Raw genomic sequence first — 19,616 nt, forward strand, 5'->3', positions numbered from 1 at the left:
CCTCAGGTGTGTTTGTGTCCCCTCAGGTGTGTTTGTGTCCTCATGTGTGTTTGTGTCCTCAGTTGTGTTTGTGTCCTCAGGTGTGTTTGTGTCCCCTAGGGTGTGTTGGTATCCTCTGGTGTGTTTTTCCCCTCAGGTGTGTTTGTGTCCTCAGGTGTGTTTGTGTCCTCATGTGTGTTTGTGTCCTCAGTTGTGTTTGTGTCCTCAGGTATGTTTGTGTCCTCAGGTGTGTTTTTCCATTCAGGTGTGTATGTGTCCTCTGATGTGTTTTTCCCCTCAGGTGTGTTTGTGTCCTCATGTGTGTTTTTCCCCTCAGGTGTGTTTGTGTCCTCAGGTGTGTTTGTGTGTGTCCCCTCACGTGTGTTTGTGTCCTCATGTGTGTTTGTGTCCTCATGTGTGTTTGTGTCCTCAGTTGTGTTTGTGTCCTCAGGTGTGTTTGTATCCTCAGGTTTGTTTGTGTCCTCAGGTGTGTTTGTGTCCCCTAGGGTGTGTTGGTATCCTCTGGTGTGTTTTTCCCCTCAGGTGTGTTTTTCCCCTCAGGTGTGTTTGTGTCCTCATGTGTGTTTGTGTCCTCAGTTGTGTGTGTGTCCTCAGGTGTGTTTGTGTCCTCAGGTGTGTTTGTGTCCTCAGGTGTGTTTGTGTCCTCATGTGTGTTTGTGTCCTCAGGTATGTTTGTGTCCTCATGTGTGTTTGTGTCCTCAGGTATGTTTGTGTCCTCAGGTGTGTTTTTCCATTCAACTGTGTATGTGTCCTCTGATGTGTTTTTCCTCTCAGGTGTGTTTGTGTCTTCATGTGTGTTTGTGTCCTCAGTTGTGTGTGTGTCCTCAGGTGTGTTTGTATCCTCTGGTGTGTTTGTGTCCTCAGGTGTGTTTGTGTCCTCAGGTGTGTTTGTATCCTCAGGTGTGTTTGTGTCCTCATGTGTGTTTGTGTCCTCAGGTATGTTTGTGTCCTCAGGTGTGTTTTTCCATTCAGGTGTGTATGTGTCCTCTGATGTGTTTTTCCCCTCAGGTGTGTTTGTGTCCCCTCAGGTGTGTTTGTGTCCTCAGGTGTGTTTGTGTCCTCAGGTGTGTTTGTGTCCTCAGGTGTGTTTGTGTCCCCTAGGGTGTGTTGGTATCCTCTGGTGTGTTTTTCCCCTCAGGTGTGTTTGTGTCCTCAGGTGTGTTTTCCCCTCAGGTGTGTTTGTGTCCTCAGATGTGTTTGTGTCCTCAGGTGTGTTTGTGTTCTCAGGTGTGTTTGTGTCCCCTCAGGTGTGTGACACACACACACATAAGGACACAAACACACCTGAGGGGACCTCAGGTGTGTTTGGATCCTCAGGTGTGTTTGTATCCCCTCAGGTGTGTTTGTGTCCCCTCAGGTGTGTTTGTGTCCTCAGGTGGGTTTGTGTCCCCTCTGGTGTGTTTGTGTCCCTCAGGTGTGTGTGTGTCCTCAGGTGTGTTTGTGTCCTCAGGTGTGTTTGTGTCCTCAGGTGTGTTTGTATCCTCAGGTGTGTTTGTGTCCTCATGTGTGTTTGTGTCCTCAGGTATGTTTGTGTCCTCAGGTGTGTTTTTCCATTCAGGTGTGTATGTGTCCTCTGATGTGTTTTTTCCCTCAGGTGTGTTTGTGTCCTCTGATGTGTTTGTATCCTCTGGTGTGTGTGTCCTCAGGTGTGTTTGTGTCCTCAGGTGTGTTTGTATCCTCAGGTGTGTTTGTGTCCTCAGGTGTGTTTGTGTCCTCAGGTATGTTTGTGTCCTCAGGTGTGTTTTTCCATTCAGGTGTGTATGTGTCCTCTGATGTGTTTTTCCCCTCAGGTGTGTATGTGTCCTCTGATGTGTTTTTCCCCTCAGGTGTGTTTGTATCCTCTGGTGTGTTTGTATCCCCTCATGTGTGTTTGTGTCCCCTCAGGTGTGTTTGTGTCCTCAGGTGTGTTTGTGTCCCCTCAGATGTGTTTGTGTCCTCAGGTGTGTTTGTGTCCCCTCAGGTGTGTTTGTGTCCTCAGGTGTGTTTGTGTCCTCATGTGTGTCTGTGTCCCCTCAGGTGTGTTTGTGTCTTCAGGTGTGTTTGTGTCCCCTCAGGTGTGTTTGTGTCCTCAGGTGTGTCTGTGTCCCCTCAGGTTTGACCATCCGGTGGACAGCGCAGGTCTTTTCTCCTTCATGACGTTTCATTGGATGACTCCTCTGGCCATGCATGCCCGCAGGAAAGGACGCCTCCTATTGGACGACATCTGGCCCGTGTCACAGCGGGAGTGTTGTCATGCCAACAGCCTGAGGTGGGAGGAGCTAATAATGAATCTGTGTGACAAGTAAAAACGCCTGAGCTGCGTAGAAGCTGAGGATTTACTGCCTACATGTCCCAGAATCCATCATGCTCGCCCATGATGCTGCTTTCATGTGACATAAAGAAAACGATCGATACGAGCTTCGTACTTTCAGACACCACCAAACAGGATACAGCTGTCCAGTGTGATCAGCAATAATTTCAAAATAAAGCCAACGACAAGAAGGTGTTCTGACCTGCCGTCTGGTTTTTAGATTTAAGGCAGGAAATGATTTAAAGATGATGAACGTTTCATTTAAAGTGTTTTATTTGTCACTGATGTCTTTCTTTGTTGTGTGTGCGTGTCCTCAGGTTGGCGTCTCTGTGGGAGGACGAGCTGAGGTCAAAGGGCAGCGATGCGTCTTTGTGTTCGGTGGTCTGGTCTTTCTGTCGGACCCGGCTCCTGCTGTCCATCCTCTGTCTAACCGTCACACAGCTGGCAGGATTCAGTGGTCCGGTGAGTCAGAACCAGTCAGACCAGTATGAAGACTACAGTAAACCTTCAGTTACTAGCTGAGACCCAGTGAGACGCTGTCCCGTTTACTGGCCTGGTGTGGGAAGACATTGCGACAGATAGACGTCTCGATTAGATGCCTGTTCTGGTTTTTATAGAAGCTCTTTATGTGTATTAAACCTCTTAAAGTACCAGTAAGACCAGTATTATGATAATAATTTTGTCCCCCCCCTCTCCAGGCGTTTGTGGTGAAGCGCCTGCTGGAGTACACCCAGCAGGAGGACTCGGACCTGGGCTACGGGCTGCTGCTGGTTCTGGGTCTCCTGACCACGGAGCTGGTTCGGTCCTGGTCTCTGGCTTTGACCTGGGCCCTGAACTACAGGACCGGATCCAGACTGAGAGGAGCCGTCCTCAGTCTGGCCTTCCACAAGATCCTGAAGCTCCGCAGCGTCCGGGACAAGTCCATGGGACAGGTTCTGCTTCTATATGTGCTGGTTCTGGTTCCTTCTTGTTGTTCTGTCTGATGGTGCCGATGTCCAACCTCTTGTCCTCCTCCGTCTCCCCCCCAGCTGGTCAACATGTGCTCCAGTGACGGTCAGCGGATGTTTGATGCAGCAGCAGTAGGTAGTCTGTTAGCAGGGGGCCCCCTGGTGGCCGTGCTCGGTGTTGCCTACAACTTGTTCATACTGGGCCCGACGTCCCTGCTGGGATCAGCTGTCTTCATCCTCTTCTACCCCACCATGGTCAGTAACTGCGCTCCTCCTCCTCCTCTTCCTACTTTGGTGAACTGTGTTGTACCTGTACCACCTGCAGAGTTATTTTTATGTGTGGACCTTCCTCCTTTACGTTCTATACTTGCTGGTTCCATAGTCTCAGATATGTAGCTCAGAGTCTCATCATGCATTCAGGTCTGAAACATTTGATATTTGTGCTTTTAAAACAGTATTTTTTACAGGGAGTCTGGTGTGGAGCGGATTCAAAATGTTCCCATTCTGAAATGACCGTCTCTTTGTTACACCGTACTGTTTCTGAAACCGTATACGTCTGTGATTAAACGATCTACCTGTAGATAAGTATTCTCCCACCTGATCAGGTTTATTGATCGTTATTCTCTGATCAGATGTTCAGCTCCAGACTGACGGCGTACTTTAGGAGGAAGGGCGTGGCCATCACAGACAGACGAGTGCAGAAGATGAACGAGATCCTCAACTACATCAAGTTCATCAAGATGTACGCCTGGGTCAAAGCCTTCGCCCAGGACGTCCGCAGTACGTACTCACCTGCACACGCTCACCTGGCCGGCCTGTCGCCACAGTAACAGTGATGTTGACTGTGTTTTCTCTCAGGAATCCGTGACGAGGAGCGCAGGATCCTGGAGCTCACAGGTTACTTCCAGAGCATCACTGTGGGCGTGGCTCCCATAGTTGTTGTCATCGCCAGCGTGGCAACATTCTCTGTCCACATGTTGCTAGGATACGACCTGACGGCAGCTCAGGTACAAAACTACCTGCAGTTAGCGCTGTGAAGTTTCTCTGATCATGTCTTTACTGCTCAGCCCCTGTTGGCTAAACTGGCTCCATAGCTGTTAGCAATATAGCCCCGCCCTAAAGCCTCCCCTGCTTCCTGGTCTCTGTTCCTCTAAACGGGACCATAATTTACTAAATGAACATCATGCTGTGTTGAAGAAGACTTGAAACTAGCGACTGAGACCAGAAACTCATCAGGAAAGTGTTTACTGAGGGAATAAATCAGCTGAGAAACATTTTACCATTATTCTAATGGAACTGCACTTCTTTCGTACAACCGGAGGAGTCGCCCCCTGCTGGCTGCTAGAGAGAACGCAGGTTTAAGGTGCTTCAACATTGGCTTCTGTAGTGAGAGCCGGAGGTTGCCTTGTTACAATTCTTTCTCTTTACCTGTTAGCATTGTAGCAGGCTGCAGCTAACTGTATGTCGACATATTTTAGCATTGATGTTGTCTGTCTGTCTCTGCAGGCCTTCACCGTAGTGACGGTGTTTAATGCCATGACTTTTGCCCTGAAGGTCACGCCGTTCTCTGTCAAGTCTCTGTCCGAAGCTTCAGTGGCCACGGAGAGATTCAAGGTCTGTCACTACCCCAAGGATCAAGGATATCTTTATTGATCCCCGAGCGGAAATTCTGTATCACAGTTGCACACATTGCACAAAAGGCAAAAGGAAAATAAATAAGGATAGTGGTATATAAAAAATATAAATATCAGAGTAAAAATATAAAATAAAATAAAATATAAAGGAGTATGGATATGTACAATATTTACATAGTAAAAGGAATTGTTATGGTGAACAGTAATAATGAATAAATAGTAGCAGCTGAATTGCAGCAGAGAGTATTGCACATTAAGCAGTTAATTAATTAAGCAGGTGTTATTTCACAAAACAGATAATAATGTCTAGTTTAAAACTAAGTGTCCGTGTGGGAGACACTTACGTGCAATTTATACTTCTGTGTCAAATCGACGGCGTAGCCTCTGCGTAGCCCTCTACCCTACTTTGTCACCTACGGCGTAGCCCTACGTGCATCTCCTCAAAAATATAACTACACGTCGAGGTGACGCCGACCATAAGAACTGTGATTGGTCGGCTGGGTAGCCTCGCAATTTCTCCAACGGGAAATGCCCCGTTCTTTGAAGTAACTTTTACTAGCGGCCAAACCAGCGGCTGTAACACGGTGGATCAATATATTTGACCGTCACAACCCGAGTGAAATGACTCGTTTCACTATCAGGATGTGATCCATTCGGTCGGTAACATTTGAAAAGGCTAAACCAGCCGCACGTTTACAATTTTACCCCCATTCACGTTAGCGGAGGGCTAAACCGGAAGTTAGGAGGTCCTTAGGTCCTTCCTGTAGAGGGCTTGAGTGTTCTTGGCCCAGTCCAGTTTATTGTTCATGTGCACTCCCAGGTATTTGTAATCCTCCACAATGTCCACAGGGACCCCCTGGATGGAAACTGGTGCCTTTGCTCTCCTTACATCCACAACCAGCTCTTTAGTCTTTGTCACATTGAGCTGCAGATGGTTCTGCTCTGTGACAAAGTCCCCCACCACAGCTCTGTGCTCAGCCTCGTCACCCTGCTGATACATCAAACCACAGCAGAGTCATCAGAAAACTTCTGAAGATGCAGGACTCAAAAGTCCGTGGTGTAGATGGTGAAGAAGGGAGAGAGGACCGTCCCCTGTGTGGCCCCGGTGTTGCTGACCACGCTGTGTGACACACAGTGTTGCAGGCGCACATACTGTGGTCTGCCAGTCAAGTAGCCAACAATCCAGGACACGAGGGGGGCATCCACCTGCTTCACTGTCAGCTTCTCATCCAGCAGGGCCGGCCGGATGGTGTTGAAAGCACTGGAGAAGTCATAAAACATGACCCTCACAGTGCTCGCCGGCTTGTCCAGGTGGGCAGGAAGATGATGGCGTCCTCAACTCCTAGTCGGGGCTGGTAGGCGAACTGGACGGGGTCCAGGAGAGGTCTGACCATGGGCCGCAGCTGATCCAGAACCAGACTCTCCAGGGTCTTCATAATGTGGGAGGTCAGTGCCACAGGTCTGTAGTCCTTAGAGCCACTAGGACGTGGCGTCTTTGGTACAGGAAGGAGGCAAGATGTCTTCCACAGCACAGGGACCCTACAGAGACTCAGGCTTAGGACATGGTGAAGGACTCCATAGCTGGGGGGCACAGGCTTTGAGCACCCCGGGACGGACACCATCAGGGCCTGCAGCCTTGTTGGAGTGGAGTCTCCTCATCTGTCTTCTCACCTGGTCAGCAGTGAGGCACACAGAGGTCACAGGTGGGGGAGGGGGAGAGGAGTCGTCGTCAGGCTGGAGAGAGCTGTTAACCTGAGAGCCGGAGAAGGAGGGGTTGGGGTCTCACAGGAGGGTGGGGGACAGTGAGGAGGAGGAGGGGGGGTAGTGGGGTTGGAGGTGTTTGACGGCAGACTGAGTTGGGGGGGGGGATGGGCAGGAGTCATAGTATCAAACCTGTTAAAGAACAGATTAAGTTTGGTGGCCCTGTCCAAGCTGCCTTCAGCTCCTCTGCTGCCAGTCAGTCTGAAGCCAGTGATGTTCCTCATGCCGCTCCAGACCTCCCTCATGTTGTTCTGCTGTATGCATCTTTAATGTTAGCATACAGCAGGTCCATGGTCCTGTCCTCTCTAGTATGGCAGCTCACATACTGGGTGAAGTTAGTAAGTGTGGTGCTCATGGTGACGTGGTTGAAGTCACCGAGATCACTATGAGGGCACTCGGGTGTTGAGTCTGGAGTTCAGCAATGGCGGTGTGGGTGATGTTACACGCTGACGTCGAGTTGGCAGAGGGCGGAATGTAAACGGCAACAGCGATGGCATGAAATCTCCTGTGGCAGATAATATGGCCGGAGTCCCACAGCAAGCAGTTCAGTGTCCGGGCTACAGATACACAGTTTAACCGTAATGTGAGCGGGATTACACCATCTGTTGTTAACTAGAATGGCAAGCCCACCGCCTTTACACTTACCACTCTGGGTGCATTCCCTGTCGGCCCGAACAGTCTGAAAGCCGTTGATGGTGCTAACGCTGTTAGCTTGTCCGTCTTATTAGCCAGTGACCTCACATTGCCCATGATGACAGAGGGGAGACACGGCTTAAATCTCCTTCTCCTAAGTCTCTGTTGTCTGGACCCCTCTCTCTTCCCTCACCGTTTCGTTCCTCCTCTGCGCCATGCCGGTCAGCTTCAGTGCGATCAGCTGATCCTAGGTGCAAACAAAGCGGCCACGAAGTTGGACAAAATACAGCCAACAATAAAATACAATCACATTGATTTATTTAAAATGCTAACGGCAGCTGGGACAAATTAAGTTTAAATCTGTTTGTCTTGCATGTTGGCGTCTTGTGTGAGGGCCTGGTGGAAGCAACTTGAACTCTCACTGTTTCTAAACATAACCTTACGTTCTACTTGTTTATGCAATATACCTACATAGTGGACCTCCATTGGTTCATTTGGTCCCCTGTTTTGATCTGGTTGGACCTCTCTGCCCTCTGTCTGTCCTCAGAGTCTCTTCCTGTTGCCGGAGGTCGACAGCGTCCACATGTTGCCTAGCGATCCTCAGGTTGCTGTAGAGATGTGTGGTGCTAGTCTGGCATGGGACGGAGTCGGACAGAGCACTCAGTCCAGCCCATGTGTCCGAACAGCCGGCAGACACAAGTAAAGTGACATTTACATGAATCTGTGTCCCAGTTTAGAACCGGTCTTCTTTACTGGTCTGAAGGGTGATAGGCTGAACCTGCCCTGCTCGCTGATAAAGATGGTTCAGTCCTCCAAGTTCTGTCTAATGAAGGCTGCATTTATTTATTTAAATGATTAAAAGGAGGAAGTAGGTCAGTTCCTAGAGTAGTAAGTTGAGTGTGTGGTGACTTTCAGGTGCAGAGACATAAGGGTTCTCCAGGAGGAAGAGGAGGAGGACGAGGTGACCGGCTCCCTGCTGAGAGAAGGAGGAGATGTAGCCTCAAGTCCAGAGGAGGAAGACGGGGAAGAGGAGGCCTGTCCTCCCCTGCTGTCTGCCCCCCCCGTCTCCCAGTGCCTTCAGAGCACCCTGCACTGCATCAACCTGAGTGTCCAACAGGTAGGTGCAGAAGTTGGGTCCAAGATTGTCCAACATGTAGGTCCAGAAGTCAGGTGCAAGAGTGTCCAGCATGTAGGTCCAGGAATCGGGTCCAAGAGTGTCCAACAGGTAGGTCCAGGAGTCGGGTCCAAGAGTGTCAAACAGGTAGGTCCCGGAGTCAGGTGCAAGATTGTCCAACATGTAGGTCCAGAAGTCAGGTGCAAGAGTGTCCAGCATGTAGGTCCAGGAGTCGGGTCCAAGAGTGTCCAGCAGGTAGGTCCAGGAGTCAGGTGCAAGATTGTCCAACATGTAGGTCCTGGAGTCAGGTGCAAGAGTGTCAAACAGGTAGGTCCCGGAGTCAGGTGCAAGATTGTCCAACATGTAGGTCCCGGAGTCAGGTGCAAGATTGTCCAACATGTAGGTCCAGGAGTCAGGTGCAAGAGTGTCAAACAGGTAGGTCCCGGAGTCAGGTGCAAGATTGTCCAACATGTAGGTCCAGGAGTCGTGTCCAAGATTGTCCAACATGTAGGTCCAGGAGTCAGGTGCAAGATTGTCCAACAGGTAGGTCCAGAATTCAGGTGCAAGAGTGTCCAACATGTAGGTCCAGGAGTCGGGTCCAAGAGTGTCCAGCAGGTAGGACCAGGAGTCAGGTGCAAGATTGTCCAACATGTAGGTCCGGAATTCAGGTGCAAGAGTGTCCAACATGTAGGTCCAGGAGACGGGTCCAAGAGTGTCCAACATGTAGGTCCAGGAGTCGGGTGCAAGATTGTCCAACATGTAGGTCCAGGAGTCAGGTGCAAGAGTGTCCAGCAGGTAGGACCAGGAGTCGGGTGCAAGATTGTCCAACATGTAGGTCCAGGAGTCAGGTGCAAGAGTGTCCAACATGTAGGTCCAGGAGTCAGGTGCAAGATTGTCCAACATGTAGGTCCCGGAGTCAGGTGCAAGATTGTCCAACAGGTAGGTCCCGGAGTCAGGTGCAAGATTGTCCAACATGTAGGTCCAGGAGTCAGGTGCAAGAGTGTCCAACATGTAGGTCCAGGAGTCGGGTCCAAGAGTGTCCAGCAGGTAGGACCAGGAGTCAGGTGCAAGATTGTCCAACATGTAGGTCCAGGAGTCAGGTGCAAGAGTGTCCAACATGTAGGTCCAGGAGTCGTGTGCAAGAGTGTCCAGCAGGTAGCTGCAGAAGTTGGGTCCAAGAGTGTCAAACAGGTTGGGCCAGGAGTCAGGTGCAAGAGTGTCCAACATGTAGGTCCAGGAGTCAGGTGAAAGATTGTCCAACATGTAGGTCTAGGAGTCAGGTACAAGAGTGTCCAGTAGGTAGCTGCAGAAGTTGGGTCCAAGAGTGTCAAACGGGTAGGTACAGGAGTCGTGTGCAGGAGTGTCCAACATGTAGGTCCAGGAGTCGTGTGCAAGAGTGTCCAGCAGGTAGGTGCAGAAGTTGGGTCCAAGATTGTCCAACATGTAGGTCCAGGAGTCAGGTGCAAGAGTGTCCAACATGTAGGTCCAGGAGTCAGGTGAAAGATTGTCCAACATGTAGGTCTAGGAGTCAGGTACAAGAGTGTCCAGTAGGTAGCTGCAGAAGTTGGGTCCAAGAGTGTCAAACGGGTAGGTACAGGAGTCGTGTGCAGGAGTGTCCAACATGTAGGTCCAGGAGTCGTGTGCAAGAGTGTCCAGCAGGTAGGTGCAGAAGTTGGGTCCAAGATTGTCCAACATGTAGGTCCAGGAGTCAGGTGCAAGAGTGTCCAACATGTAGGTCCAGGAGTCAGGTGAAAGATTGTCCAACATGTAGGTCTAGGAGTCAGGTACAAGAGTGTCCAGTAGGTAGCTGCAGAAGTTGGGTCCAAGAGTGTCAAACGGGTAGGTACAGGAGTCGTGTGCAGGAGTGTCCAACATGTAGGTCCAGGAGTCGTGTGCAAGAGTGTCCAGCAGGTAGGTGCAGAAGTTGGGTCCAAGATTGTCCAACATGTAGGTCCAGGAGTCAGGTGCAAGAGTGTCCAACATGTAGGTCCAGGAGTCAGGTGAAAGATTGTCCAACATGTAGGTCTAGGAGTCAGGTACAAGAGTGTCCAGTAGGTAGCTGCAGAAGTAGGGTCCAAGAGTGTCAAACAGGTAGGTCCAGGAGTCAGGTGCAAGAGTTTCTCGCAGGTAGGTGCAGAAGTTGGGTCCAAGAGTGTCAAACATGTAGGTCCAGGAGTCAGGTGCAAGAGTTTCCCACAGGAAGGTCTAGGAGTCAGGTCCAAACACCTGGGAGAGTGGACATGTTACAATTCTAACATTTGTCTGTCTGTCAGGGCACGCTGGTCGGTGTCTGCGGTAGCGTCGGCAGTGGAAAAACTTCCCTGATTTCCGCCATCTTAGGACAGGTAATGTTACCTCCAACATCCTGTAAAACCTCACTTCCTACTTTTCCTACATGCTCCCTGTACTGATTGTTGATGGGTGTATTGACAGATGACTATGTTGGAGGGCAGTGTGGCTGTCAGAGGAAGGCTGGCCTATGTGGCTCAGCAGGCCTGGATCCTGAATGCAACACTGAGAGACAACATCCTGTTTGGACAGGAGTACCAAGAGGACAGGTGAGCAGAAGATGCCTGGAGGACAGGTGTGGGCATCCTGAACCTATTGACCTGGTCTCGGGGTGTGGTCCAGCTCTAAGACTTGTCTTTTTGTCGGTCTCTGCAGGTATCAGTCAGTGCTGAGTGCCTGCTGTCTCAGACCAGATCTCACATTGCTGCCTAATGCTGACCTTACAGAGGTATCATCACTTCCTGTTTGTACTTTAGTGTAGACTATGGTCTTTAGGTAGAGGAAGAAGTACATAGTATTATGTACTTGCCCTTGATTTTATCAACTTTATGTACTTGCCCTTGATTTTAACCTTCGTTGGATACATAGTATTAGTACTATCATGCTGGAAGCTAGTTGGTGGCTCAAAACAGCGTCCAACTCACTGAACCACTTTGTAATTTTTGGTTTGCTCAACTGCAACTGAACCCGAGGAGCCATGATGCTGGAGGTGTCCTGTGGGTTTGACCATACAGTCAACATTTGTTTTGTGGCTTTTTTGACTGTTTCCCGTAGAGTATCTTGTAGCAAGAGTGTGGGCTGTTACAACAAGCCGTTCAGCCCTTGTATAATTGGAGTGAGAACTCATTCTCAGCAGGGCTCGTCCAGGGCATGTGGAGAGTTTCGAGTATGGTGGTGTCTGGATCGGCTTTTGCAGATGATGTGGTTCTTCTGGTTTCTTCAGACCTTGACTTCCAATGAACACTGGGGCTGTATGAAGACCAGTTTGAAGTGGCGGAGATGAGAGGCAACTCCAAGTTAGGGCCTGTGGTACTCTGCTGGAAAAACACAGACTGCTACCTCTGGAGTTGGAATGTCTTGGGTCTTGATGGAGGGTAAGATGGAATGTGAGTGATAGGTGGATTATTTTGGAATCAGCAGGGATGTTGATGTTGTACTGGACTGTCGTGGTGAAGAGAGAGCTGAACCAGGATGCTGTTCTTTAAAACCCTTACTTGTGGTCATGAGGTTTGTAGGTGACTGAAAGAGTAAGTTGCTAACAAGAGTGTGCGTGCTTACCCTTTGGGATAGGGTGAGGAGCTAAGACATCTTGGAGGACCACTGCTTTTCTGCATGTACGGAGTCAGTTGAGGTGGTTTAGACATGTGATCAGGATCCTCCTTGATGCCTGTCTGAATACATCCAACTGGGAGGAGACCCCACACTTGACGCAGAACACACTGGATTATATGTCCTGTCTAGACTTGGAACATCGTGGGATCCCAAACCTGGAGGATGTGGCTAGGGAGGAGGACATCTGGGCGACAACATTGCTCCGTATAGGCGGTGGAAAATGATGAATGTGTGTTGTATCCCCGTTTCTGCTAGATGCTGAGAAATCTTTTGGTCCCCCTTTTGGTTTCCAACAGCTGAGGCCAGCTCCATCTCTACAAACACTAATGAAGCCTGGACATGTTGGCTTGTCCAGCATCTGCATTACAGCATTAAAGTGATGGTTGCTGTCCTTGTTGGGACTGTGTATGGATTTAGTCTCTGTGACCAACATGTTTCGGAGGAGCGATTGTGAAGGTCACGGTGGCCAGCACCCACACACAGTATAATGAATGGATGAAGCCACCCCGTGGGTTTGTATGGAGAGCAGTGAAGCCAGTTTTGGTCCTATGTAGTACTACTACATGGCTACTTCCTGTTGGCACCAGGGTCTACTGCGCTTGATTGCACAATATAATACGCAGTTTAATGACGTAGACCAACGTCAGAAACACTGGTATTCTGGTAGTTGGATTTAGTATCACCTCCTTTTAGTTCCAGGAGTTCGTCCCCACAGCAGTGGGAGAGAAATGGAACCAGAACCAGAGACGGTAGAGGTTTGATAAGTTCCTGCAGTGCTAAAGAGATCACAGTCCATTGATATCAGAACCTTGTGATGGTCCAGAGATCAGTGAGACCCCTGAGCTCATCACAGAAACGCTGCCTTCTCCACACCTGTAGAATATTATCTGTACATCTGACAAACGGTTGGTTGATGACGTGAATGTGTCCTCAGCCGTGAAGACTTTTATATTTCCCTCCCATCAGATTGGCGAGCGTGGTGCCAACCTGAGTGGTGGGCAGCGCCAGCGAATCAGCTTGGCCCGCGCCCTCTACAGTGACCGGGATGTTTACGTCCTGGATGACCCGCTCAGCAGCCTCGACGCCCACGTGGCCAACCACATCTTCCACAACGCCATCAAGAAGCAGCTTCGCCACAAGACCGTCATCTTCATCACTCACCAGCTGCAGGTGAGACTCCTCCTGACAGGTACGGGAACGCTGCGCTACACCTGTCTGACAAGGAGATCACCTGTGTATGTGTGTGTGTATGTGTGTGTGTTTGTGTGTGTGTGTGTGCGCGCAGTACCTGGTGGACTGTGATGATGTCATCCTGATGAGAGAGGGGAGTATAGCGGAGCAGGGTAACCATGACAACCTGATGAAACTGAATCGAGACTACGCCGCCATGTTCAATCACTTCCAGCTCGGAGACACTCCTCACATAGAGGTACCTGTCCACCAGTTTACCTGTCTGTCTGTCCATCTGTCTTCCTGTCTGTCTGTCCACCTGTCTGTCTACCTGTCTGTCTTCGTGTCTGTCTGTCCACCTGTCTGTCTACCTTTCTGTCTGTCCACCTGTCTACCTGTATGTCTGTCCATCTGTCTTCCTGTCTGTCTGTCCACCTGTCTGTCTGTCTACCTGTCTGTCTTCCTGTCTGTCTGTCCACCTGTCTACCTGTCTTCCTGTCTGTCCACCTGTCTTCCTGTCTGTCTGTCTACGTGTCTGTCTTCCTGTCTACCTGTCTGTCTTCCTGTCTGTCTGTCTGTCCACCTGTCTTCCTGTCTGTCTGTCTGGCTATTGGTCTGGTGATTGGAGGAATCACTCCGAGCTCTGAAGCCAGTTTTACTAGCGGCCAAACTTGTAACACGGTGGAAACTGTCCACCTGTCTACCTGTCTTACTGTCTGTCCACCTGTCTGTCTGTCTGTTTCAGGCTCCCAGCAGGAAGAATGGCGGTTCTCAGAGGAAACCAGCTGACATTAAACCAAAATCAGTGAAGAAGGACACTCCGGTCATCAAGGGTAATGCTGACACACCTGTGTTCTACCTTTTCCCCGCACTTTATAGAAACACAATTGAATTGAACTTTATTCATACAAACATGTCTAACAGTAACAAGGTGCACTGAAGCATTTTAACAGCCTTTTTATTTTCGAGGAGAATGTGTCGGTGTCTTTGATTCGATTAGTAATAAATGAATCTGCTTATTTAGATTTCAGGATTTTGTTTGCTTTAATTGAAATACATTTTTATTCCAAACTGTAGAAACCAAACACATGTTACACATGTCTCATGTGATAATCTCTCAATGTGAAAATGATCGTGTGACATTAAAGGGGAGGAGCAGCAGTGTGGGGGCGTGGCCTGGCCCGTGTTCCGGCTCTACATGGCGGCGTGCGGTGGCTCCGCCCCCTGCCTGTTGATCCTGGCTCTGTTCGTTCTCAATGTGGGAAGCTCTGCCTTCTGCCAGTGGTGGCTCAGCTACTGGATCAACCAGGGCAGCGGGGTGAGACACCTCCTCCTCTTCACCCCCTCATCGTCACCTCTCATCATCACCATCATCACCATCATCACCATCCAACGAAGGTTAAAATCAGGGGCAGCTGAGACCCCACTTGTCCCCCACCCACAGTGCTTTCGTCTCTTCCCAGGAGGCTGAACAAACGCTCACGTTTGGCCTCATGTGACTCCAAAGACCACAACAACTGTCGTTACAGCAGCCAGGAGCTCTAACGAACCAGCGGTATCCATCACCTTGATAACGACCTAACAGAGGGTCAACAGCTGCGACTCCCTGCAGTCAGAACCCCTTTCATCCAGAGATCCCTCAATAAACAATAAAAGAATATGCGGCAGTATCCTTCAGTCGCTCGTTCATACTAAACAAAAGTTAGCAGCGCCATAATCCTGCGACCAAGTGTTCTCTCACACAGCGATCCGGCTTTACGGAACCAGCGGTGTGACAGAAAAAGACCGTTTAACACAACACTGGCTTTTCACAAACATTGTTCCGTCTCTGTTTCTACCAATGTGGATTGAATCTGACCCCCCTTTCCGGCGCCGTACCTTTCATACAGCGCAGAGATCCGGCATATTGCCCCAATACTCTTGGACAATAAGGCAGAGTGAAAACAGCTAGTCAGAACCGAAGGAGCCTCCACTCTTCGAGTACCTTCGACCGAGTCCAACTGCCCTTGATTTAACCTTCCTTGGAGAACTGTGACCTGGATGACCGAGAACCTTCAAAGACACCTCCTCCTCATCACCTCCTGACTCCTCTCACATCTTTCTGTACCTGTTTTTCCAGAACACCACGGTAACCCAGGGCAACAGCTCAGCTGTGAGCGCCAGCGTGAAGGACAATCCAATGATGCAACAGTACGCCGCGGTCTACGCTTCCTCCATGGGAGTCATGCTGCTCTTCAAGCTCTTCAGAGGCATCGCCTTCGTCAAGGTGAGGAGAAGACACGCTGACCACAGGGCAAACTATGGCGTTACGTCGGCTTTGGTCGTTGCACTCTGAGGTTAAATCCAGCTCGCAGGCTGACACCGACATCAGCTGTGGGCTTTTCTGCTTCTCCCGCCGACTTTAAAAGGTGAAACTCACACTAACAGCTAATGCAACACATGATGTGACACCTGTAGACACACCTGATGTATCGTACAGAAAAACAACAGCCTGGAAGCGTCTGAGTTGAGGTGAAATGATTGATGCCACAGGTGCTCTGGGCCCTGGTTTTGGACTCTATGAACTGTCTTGCTTCACACGTCAGATCAAACCTTTGCACCACACGGCGTCTCTCGTGAGCTGAAGGTGGTGAGTCTTGTTGAATCTGGTTGTGCCCTGCAGGGAACTCTGCGCGCCTCCTCGAAGCTGCATGACCAGCTCTTTCGCAAGATCCTCCGCTGCCCCATGAAGTTCTTCGACACAACTCCCACTGCACGAATCCTAAACCGCTTCTCCAAGGACATGGACGAAGGTAAGGGACTGTCCCAGATGCAGTTCAGTACGTGGCCGAGTCTGGGATCCTTTTGGAAACTAACCTCTTACGTTTTCCCCTCCAGTCGACACGCGTCTGCCCTTCCAGACTGAGATGTTAATCCAGAACGTGATCCTGGTCTTCTTCTGCCTGAGTGTTGTCAGCTGTGTTTTCCCATGGTTCCTGGTAGCGGTGGGTCCCCTGGTGTTGCTGTTCGCAGCGCTCCACAGCATCTCCAGGGTCTTCATCCGGGAGCTGAAGCGCCTGGACAACGTGACTATGACGCCCCTCATGTCCCACATCACCTCCAGCATCCAGGGCCTGGCCACACTGCAGGCATATGGCAGGGGCGACGACTTCCTCAACAGGTCAGGGTTGGAACCATGAAAGCCATGATGATCCAGGACCTCACCCCCATGCCTAGTCTGAACATGTTGTTGTTTTCAGGTACCAGATTCTGCTGGACCAGAACCAGGCTCCCTTCTACTTGTTCAGCTGTGCAATGCGCTGGCTGGCGGTGCGTCTGGACGTCATCAGTGTTGGTCTGATCAGCATTACCGCCCTGATGATGGTCCTGATGCATGGGCAGATCCCTCCCGCCTACGCTGGCCTCGCCATCTCCTACGCTGTCCAGGTAACGTAAAGCACCTTCCTGAGCCATTAGTGGCAAACGTCCCAAAGTCCCAACCCTGTGACATGAGTCCGTGTCTCCCCCTATTCCAGTTAACAGGACTGTTCCAGTTCACAGTGCGTTTGGCCTCTGAGACTGAAGCTCGCTTCACCTCCGTCGAGAGAATCCACCACTACATCCAGGTACTGGTTACACTGGTTTTCTGGAGTCTGAAAAGGTTTTCAAGCGACCATATCCACGAGCATTTAGGTTCTGTGTCATGTGATGAACCGATAGTCCCTGATCAGACCTCTGGGGCCGGCTGCTGATGTGGAGCTGCAGTAGATCTTTAATGTAGAGAGGCGTCTGACCCTGCACAGCTCCACCAGGAATCACAAGAACAGTGAACTGGATTCTGAATTTAATGGCCAAAGAATCTCAGTGAGACTATTTAGAGGACTTGGTTTAAAGCTCAGCAACAGCATTCTGGACCACTTGGAGGTGATTCAGGATTGTCTAACTAAGGCGAGAAGATAATATTTACACGTTTACACAGAAGAGGGTGTTGTGGTCCCTGAACATCAAACAAACTGATTGGTTAATCCAACTTCCTGTCAGGTGATTTAAAACACCTGTCGTTGCTGGGCAGAATGTCAAAGGAATCTTAGAAAGGTCGACCGGTGTTAGGGATTAAAAAAGAGGCTGGACTCAGCGGCAGTCTCTATCCCAGCCTGGATAAATCACCATGCCGTCTGTGTCTCAGTCCCTGTCCCAGGAAGCCCCGGCCCGGGTCGAAGGTCGCGCCCCTCCGGCTGACTGGCCCCAGCAGGGGGAGCTGGTGCTCAGGGAGGTGGACATGAGGTACCAGGAGAACCTCCCATTGGTTCTCAACAGGATCTCCTGCACCATCCGGCCCAAAGAGAAGGTCGGCATTGTCGGCAGGACTGGATCAGGTAGGACAGGGTTCTGTGTCTCCTCAGGTCTTGGCTTTGACTCTGATGAAGACTCTGAGACCCGCGGTCTGTCTGTGTGTGTGCAGGGAAGTCGTCTCTGGGCGTGGTTCTGTTCAGGCTGGTGGAGCACTGTGGAGGCTCCATCCTGATCGACGGCATCGACATCAGTGACATCGGACTGGCCGACCTCCGCAGCAAGCTGTCCATCATCCCCCAGGACCCCGTGCTGTTCAGTGGGACCGTCAGGTGGGGACGGCTCGTCGCTACATGAAAAGGTTTATCATGTGACAGCATGGCGTGACGTTAGTTAGAACATTGCTTTGTGTGTGTCCCACAGGTTCAACTTGGACCCGTTTCACCAGTACAGCGAGGAGCAGATCTGGGACGCTCTGGAGAGAAGTCACATGAAGGAGTGTGTGAGTACCCACATCTTTGTACTTTATAGTGTCGTCCTGCAGGAAACCAGATGTGCTCAGTGTTCCAGGATCCAGGGGGACCAGGGGCCCGTCCTTCTTTCTTTCTCTGAGTCTGGAGTTAAGAGCTCCTCCAACTGGTTCGTCTTTGTTGTCCAATAACTTCACCGTTAAATCTCCTACAGACTCCATCCGAACTTTAAACGAGACGTAAGATCTTCAACTGGATGGGCGTGACAAGGTTTTTTATGTCTTCCCAACCCGTTCTCCTCCCACATATGGACTCTTTGTCAAGACCCCTTGGCGTCGTTTTTTTAACGCCCGTAAAACTAGTGGTTAATGTTGTGAAACGTCGCAGTTTGGTTAAGTTTAGGCACCAAAACTACTTGGTTAGGTTTAGGAAGGGTTAGGGTTAAAATAACTACGTTACTTGACTTAAATTACATAATTTAAGTAATGCTACGTAGGTAAGTTACGTAACATCACTAAAAGGAATCAGTGTTTTTGTTTCACACAGAGGAAACGAACACTGGTTTTTGTCCACCCCAACCACCTCCAACTGTTCTGTTGTTAAAGTACTTTTAGCGTTGAACAGTCCCCTCCAGTGCGTAGGAGGATGGCGTGAACTATTGAATTATTTGATTCTGTGGAAATGAGAACGGGCTGGTCTTTCACACTTTTCCTCTTTAAACTTGTTGCTTTCTCCACAATCTCACACATTCGAGCAGCTCGCTGTGGCGTCCGAGATGGCATCAGAGCAAGAGACTAAAGGAATCATCTGACAAACTGCGACTGCAGCTTTAAAAATAGTTGTTGTGGTTTTAACATCCATTATGGGGTCGCGCGGCAGGGTTATACACTATAATAAACCGCCTGTCTGTCCTCCAGGTGTCCCAGCTGCCCCTGAAGTTGGAGTCGGAGGTGGTGGAGAACGGAGAGAACTTCTCCGTGGGAGAGAGACAGCTGCTGTGTGTCGCCAGAGCTCTGCTGAGACAATGCAAGGTGAGAGACAGACAAGTGAGAGACAAACAGGTGAGAGAGAGACAGGTGAGAGACAGAAAAGTGAGAGAGAGACAGACAAGTGAGAGACAAACAGGTGAGAGAGAGACAGGTGAGAGACAGAAAAGTGAGAGAGAGACAGACAAGTGAGAGACAAACAGGTGAGAGAGAGACAGGTGAGAGACAGAAAAGTGAGAGAGAGACAGACAAGTGAGAGACAAACAGGTGAGAGAGAGACAGGTGAGAGACAGAAAAGTGAGAGAGAGACAGACAAGTGAGAGACAAACAGGTGAGAGAGAGACAGGTGAGAGACAGAAAAGTGAGAGAGAGACAGACAAGTGAGAGACAAACAGGTGAGAGAGAGACAGGTGAGAGACAGAAAAGTGAGAGAGAGACAGACAAGTGAGAGACAAACAGGTGAGAGAGAGACAGGTGAGAGACAGAAAAGTGAGAGAGAGACAGACAAGTGAGAGACAAACAGGTGAGAGAGAGACAGGTGAGAGACAGAAAAGTGAGAGAGAGACAGACAAGTGAGAGACAAACAGGTGAGAGAGAGACAGGTGAGAGACAGAAAAGTGAGAGAGAGACAGACAAGTGAGAGACAAACAGGTGAGAGAGAGACAGGTGAGAGACAGAAAAGTGAGAGAGAGACAGACAAGTGAGAGACAAACAGGTGAGA

General features: G+C 50.0%; 1 protein-coding gene across 2 annotated transcripts in view; it reads left to right on the forward strand.

Annotated features, from left to right (window-relative positions):
- The window catches only part of abcc5 (ATP-binding cassette, sub-family C (CFTR/MRP), member 5), a 28,449-nt gene that overhangs the window by 3,435 nt on the left and 5,398 nt on the right, over positions 1-19,616 (forward strand). The window contains exons 3-27 of one of the 2 annotated variants that reach the window (XM_046074999.1): positions 2,093-2,248; positions 2,608-2,752; positions 2,989-3,222; positions 3,319-3,492; positions 3,870-4,017; positions 4,096-4,244; positions 4,744-4,851; positions 7,813-7,964; positions 8,181-8,382; positions 10,653-10,724; positions 10,813-10,937; positions 11,044-11,116; positions 12,967-13,170; positions 13,286-13,429; positions 13,916-14,003; positions 14,319-14,488; positions 15,290-15,436; positions 15,833-15,962; positions 16,048-16,330; positions 16,410-16,596; positions 16,686-16,775; positions 17,336-17,525; positions 17,612-17,771; positions 17,863-17,941; positions 18,827-18,940. In XM_046074999.1, coding sequence (XP_045930955.1) covers positions 2,093-2,248; positions 2,608-2,752; positions 2,989-3,222; positions 3,319-3,492; positions 3,870-4,017; positions 4,096-4,244; positions 4,744-4,851; positions 7,813-7,964; positions 8,181-8,382; positions 10,653-10,724; positions 10,813-10,937; positions 11,044-11,116; positions 12,967-13,170; positions 13,286-13,429; positions 13,916-14,003; positions 14,319-14,488; positions 15,290-15,436; positions 15,833-15,962; positions 16,048-16,330; positions 16,410-16,596; positions 16,686-16,775; positions 17,336-17,525; positions 17,612-17,771; positions 17,863-17,941; positions 18,827-18,940 — 3,724 coding nt within the window. Of the gene's footprint in view, positions 1-2,092; positions 2,249-2,607; positions 2,753-2,988; positions 3,223-3,318; positions 3,493-3,869; positions 4,018-4,095; positions 4,245-4,743; positions 4,852-7,812; positions 7,965-8,180; positions 8,383-10,652; positions 10,725-10,812; positions 10,938-11,043; positions 11,117-12,966; positions 13,171-13,285; positions 13,430-13,915; positions 14,004-14,318; positions 14,489-15,289; positions 15,437-15,832; positions 15,963-16,047; positions 16,331-16,409; positions 16,597-16,685; positions 16,776-17,335; positions 17,526-17,611; positions 17,772-17,862; positions 17,942-18,826; positions 18,941-19,616 lie in introns of those variants that run through there. The other variant, XM_046075000.1, reaches the window with a different exon arrangement.

The sequence above is a fragment of the Micropterus dolomieu genome, linkage group LG17 (genome assembly GCF_021292245.1).
Source record: "Micropterus dolomieu isolate WLL.071019.BEF.003 ecotype Adirondacks linkage group LG17, ASM2129224v1, whole genome shotgun sequence".
Lineage (NCBI taxonomy): Eukaryota > Metazoa > Chordata > Actinopteri > Centrarchiformes > Centrarchidae > Micropterus > Micropterus dolomieu.